The sequence below is a fragment of the Corapipo altera genome, unplaced genomic scaffold (genome assembly GCF_003945725.1).
Source record: "Corapipo altera isolate COAL_440 unplaced genomic scaffold, ASM394572v1 61440, whole genome shotgun sequence".
In the NCBI taxonomy this organism is placed as follows: Eukaryota; Metazoa; Chordata; class Aves; order Passeriformes; family Pipridae; genus Corapipo; species Corapipo altera.
This window is the reverse complement of record NW_020885947.1, coordinates 1-5,176: the sequence shown is the minus strand read 5'-3', so window position 1 is coordinate 5,176 and position 5,176 is coordinate 1. Positions and strand designations below refer to the sequence as shown.

At 48.5% G+C, this 5,176-nt stretch overlaps 1 protein-coding gene across 1 annotated transcript; it reads left to right on the top strand.

The window, feature by feature from the left end:
* Positions 1–4: 4 nt before the first annotated feature.
* Positions 5–5,169, top strand: PTCHD3 (patched domain containing 3; the record flags this gene model as incomplete). The annotated part of the gene is made up of 4 exons (XM_027632052.1): positions 5–736; positions 973–1,094; positions 2,090–2,235; positions 3,976–5,169. Coding segments are annotated over exons 1-4 (2,194 nt in total), but the record flags the coding sequence as incomplete, so codon positions are not given.
* Between the last annotated feature and the right edge of the window lie 7 nt (positions 5,170–5,176).

Below are 5,176 nucleotides of genomic sequence, written 5' to 3'. Positions count from 1 at the left end.
GCCCATGGCGGGGCCGCGGGACCCCGCGGAGCGCTGCTCCTGCCGCAACACCGACTGCCTGGAGCGGCCGCTGCGGCGGCTCTTCGAAGGGCTGGCGAGCGGCGTGGCCGCCTGCCCCTGGCCCTTCGTGCTGGTGCCGCTGCTGCTGTCGGGCGGGCTGGGCGCCGGCTTCCTCTTCCTGCCGCAGCGGCAGGCGAACGACATCGAGGAGCAGTTCACGCCGACGGGGGGGCCCGCCAAGGCCGAGCGCGACTTGGTGCGGCGGCACTTCCCCACCAACGACTCGCAGCGCTTCTCCGCCCCCCGCCTGCCCACCGAGGGCGCCTACGCCGCCCTCATCGCCGTGGTGACCAACGGCACCTCGGTGCTGGACCCGACGGCGTGGGAAGAGGTGCTGCGGCTGGACAAGACCGTGCGCGACCCCGACTACGAGCGGCTCTGCGCCCGCAGCGACGGCAGCTGCGCCAGCCCCAACCCGCTGCTGTCGCGGAGGGGCGATGAGCCACCGCCCGCCCCGGGGAGCCTCCAGTTCCCCGTCAACGGCACCGTCTTCCTGGGGGCCGCGCTGGGCGGCGTGGACACGGACGGAGGGCGGCTGCTGTCGGCGCGGGCCCTGAAGCTGGTGTATTACCTGCGGGAGGACGGCCCCGAGGCGGAGGACAGCCGGCAGTGGCTGCACAGCTTCCTGCGGAACATCTCGTCGAAGCTGAGGGAGTTGGACCTCAGCTCCATTCGGGTAACGCAGGGGCGGGTACGGCCGTGCGGAGCCGCCGAGCCCCGAAATGTCCGGGCAGCCCCGCCGTGGAAAGGAAAGGAGACGGTGCGGGGAGAAGGCGGGTGGCCTGCGGCTTGCGAGGGCCACGGCAATGCTATAGTGCCAACGTGATGTTTAGCCTTGCCTGTGCGTGTGTACAAAGACCAAAAAGAAAAAAATGTGCTTCATAGTTTCTTTCCTTGTTCTTTTAATGGCAGGTGACTTACTTTACGTCGCTGTCCAGACAACAGGAGTTTGAAGGAAATACCAAGAGCGTGATCCCGCTCTTCTCCATAACCTATTTCTTGACAATAAACTTTGCAATCATCTCTTGCTTAAGGTAAAATGCCTTCTAAGCTATGGCTCAATGAGCAGTGACTTCTGCTTTTCTTTACCTGCCTCTGTTGGTTTCTGCTCTGGTTTCTGCTTCTGGTCGAGTGAAAGCGTTCTTGAAGCTGCAGACTGTGACATTTCATAACAGGCAAAATGTATTTCTTTGCTCTTTCTTGTCTACCTGTGCATGTTTCCCAACTGCTTAGATGGGGTTCATGATAAGTAGCAGATGAATACCTGAACAAGCATTCAGAGCTTAGTTAAGGTTCAGGTGGATGAGCACTAGCCTCATAGATTACTGCAAATCTGGGTACAGCTCTAGGTGTTCTGCTTGATAGTAGAGTCAGAGCCTTATCTGCTGTCCACAGAGAACTTAACCTGCCCTTTCTTTATGGTGTTGGATGGTGAGCTGCACAGCAGTGTTTGTGTACTGTATTGAGAAGAAATGTTCTGCTTGCAGGATGGGCTGCCTGGTTTAGCACTTGCATCAAGCATCATGCCCATTAGAACATTTCTTGGGGAATCCTTGAGCCAGCCCTCAGGGGTGTCTTGGCAAAAAGCTGGTAGTCAATCTGCCTGCGGAGAAAGTTTCTCTGTGTGGCATTACTGCCTGGGAGGGGCTTCTGTATTACACTGATGTGATACACCAAGAACCCATGTAAAAGCAAAGAGCTTCTAAAAATTCATCATTTTTTGGGTCACCCTAAGTCTAGCCTCACTGGTAGAACTAATGTATCTTCATTTTGCATCTCTGTTGTTATTGATACAAAGATCAGTACACATCTTTACTCTTCTGAATATAGCTGGCCAGTGGTAATAATGCATAGAGCACCTCCTAGAGAAATTAACCTTCTCCAATGCTGACACCTGGGAGCCCTCCTAGCAACTTTTGTAAGGAGTTCTCTTCAGACAGGGTATCACTGGTACCTGTGCACTTGTCATGACAAATACCTTGGTGAAATATTTAACGCGTAATGAAGATATTCCTTGAAATATTTTCAGACTGAGCTGTATAAGAAATAATGTCTGGCTTGCCTGCTGTGGAGTGGTTTCTGCTGGCTTAGCTGTGTTAAGCAGCTTTGGATTGATGCTCTTCTGTGGAGTGCCGTTTGTGGTCACTGTAGCAAACGCACCGTTCCTGATTCTGGGTAAGTAGAAAAGTGAGTCTGAATCAAAGACTAAAGCAAAGTTAAAACAACCTAATGGTGTCAGTCTTCTATGATGTGAGCATCAAATCATACAGCATTCTGTGGTGCAGTGAGGGGAGCAGACACCTGGAGGTGCAGCCTCCTTAGAGCTCCTACAGGCAGGTGAGCCCCTCAGCTCAGCTCAGCTGTGTTCTGGAGCAAGGGCAGCTTTTCCCAGAAAACAATGCCTGCTCTAGTTCCACTGCCATGGTGTGAAAACTATAAATGAGAGAGTGGTAAGGTTAATACTTCTGGCACTGTTCTAGTGTACTTGTAGCCATGATGATTAATCCTCTGCAGTATAATGACTTTGTACTAACCAGTCTCATTCAGCTACACAACTGAAGTGATGCACCATTTGTGCAAGCAGCTCCCCACAAAAACCCAAGAAAATTGGTATCATTACATCACTGTAGCACAGACTACTTGACAGGCAGCGCTGAACTTTCCAAATGCCCTTTGATAATGTTGCTGCAAATAAATTACTGCTTTTAAAATCCTTATCTGCTCTCCTTGGGATAAATTCATGTGAAGTTTTCTTGGGCTTGGTCTCATGCTGAGGAAAGCTCATAGAATTTCCAGGTTGATAGAGGCTGTGCATCATCTTAGCTGTCTAATGCAAATGCTCCTTAGGGCACGCATCATTTCTTTGTTTCCTGTATAATTCCAATGCATTTTGTATTTGTTTTTTTTGCTCATCAATTGCAGTGGCTCTGAATAGGGTCCGAAAAACCCTTTTGTATACCTGGAAAGGTCTGAAGCCCTTCAGATCTTCAGAAATAACATGCAGACTTTTGTCCTCCTTGCATTAAAGCAAACAACTTCTCAGTACATCAGATGATTTGCTTTGTACTTGCCTGCTTTCTGGAAGCAGCATGGCTCACTGCCATCCACTAGTACCTTTTGACGTGCTGCTTACTTCATCTTTGCTTGTCTACTGGCAACTGCCTGTTCAGGCAGCAGGGAGTGATTTCATCTATTCTCTTACGCTTGGCTAAATCATTTGTACTCCCTTCTCTGCTCACCCAGTCTTGCTTTCCCTTTTTGTGTGGTTAATTTTTGGGAAATAGAAAAGCCCTTGGCAAAATATTGAAAGGTGTGTGATTAAAATCTTGAGAGTTGGCAGAGCTGAGAGAGGCACATTGGCTTTTCCTTTTCATATTTCAGCTCACTTGCTCCGGTGTCTTAGCAAAGCCCCAAGCCCAGTATCCAGTCTTTCTGGCAGAGTTTAGGAGGGTTCTGGTGGGAAATATTTGTGAGTGGATCAGTATAAATGTGGAGATAAATTAATAATGAATTGTGAATAAGTGCTGAAGGATAAACTGGAGACAAGTGGAGGACAAAGAGCATAAAAAAGTGAGCCACTGGAAGACTGGGATCACTGTTGTCCTGTGTGAGAGCAACTGCTCTCCCTTTGTGCTGATTGCAGAGCAAGGAATTATTGGTCTAAGTTGCTACAGTGAGGAGGGTGAGGGATCAACAGCCCATCAGGTCACCAGGAGTTTCTGAAAGGTAATACACACAAAGGATCTGTTTTCCTGATTCTCTTGTAACTTGTATCACCACTAAAGCACTATTAATAGCCCAACTTCCTTTTTCAAAATTTTGTGCAGACTTAGATGTGATTAATGTTGTAGTTTTGTTGGGGGTTAGTGGAAGCTGCCATTTGCAATGCAGAGTTAACCTTTTCTCCTCTTGCAGGGGTTGGCGTTGATGACATGTTCATCATGATCGCTTCCTGGGAACAAAGTTCAAGGAAAAAAGAGAAATCCAATGTTAAATCTCTGCTGACTGAGACTTACTCAGAGGCAGCGCTTTCTGTGACCATCACCACTCTCACAGATGTTTTGGCCTTCTTCATTGGCACCTGGACTGCTTTTCCATCCGTGAGAGCTTTTTGCCTCTATACAGGCACTGCTTTTATCTTCTGCTATGTATATACCATGACCTTCTTTGGGGCAGTTCTTGTATTAAATCATAAAAGGGAGCAAGGAAACCGACACTGGCTGACTTGTATGCGTGTGGGAGTAGATAAAGATCGGGCTGAGAACTCCTGCTTGTATAACGCTTGCTGTATCGGCAGCTGTTCCAGGCATTCCTCTGAGCCAGAAGGGGAACATCCAATGAGCATATTCTTTAAAGAGTATTACGGGCCTTTTTTTACAACTAAATGGGTCAAGCTCCTCGTGGTGTTGCTGTATGGAGCGTATTTGGGTGGCAGTGTTTATGGGTGTACTCAGATCAGGGAAGGCATTGATCTTCGAAATCTGGCTGATGATGACTCTTATGTTATTCCATACTATGATGACGATGAGAAATACTTCTCAACGTATGGACCCAGGGTCATGGTTGTCATTCCTGAAAGGGTAGATTACTGGAATGAGACGGTTCGTCATGGCATTGAGAGCTGTGCACAGAATTTGGAGAACATTTCCTACGTTGATAAGAACCTCTCAGAGTCCTGGCTGAGAGTATACACAGTACTCGCTGAAAGCAGTTCGATAAATATAAATGATAAGACTCAATTCTTTAATAACTTACCTGTACTGTTCAGCATTCGTTCCAGTTTTGCGTGGGACTTAAACAAGACTCGGGATGAAATAGAAGCTTCACGTTTCTTCCTCCAGACAGTGGACGTGACCTCAGCTGTTGATGAGAAGAATCTTCTCAATCAGTTAAGAGAGACAGCCAGGCAGTGCAGTATTCCACTGAAGGTGTATCACCCAGCGTTCATCTACTATGACCAGTACCTGGTAATAGTGCAGAACACCATTCAGAACGTTGTCGTTGCTGCCGGGGCGATGCTCGTTGTCTCCCTTCTGCTCATTCCCAACCCGTTGTGCTGCCTGTGGGTGACTTTTGCAATAGCTTCTGTTATAGTTGGTGTTGCAGGTTTCATGGC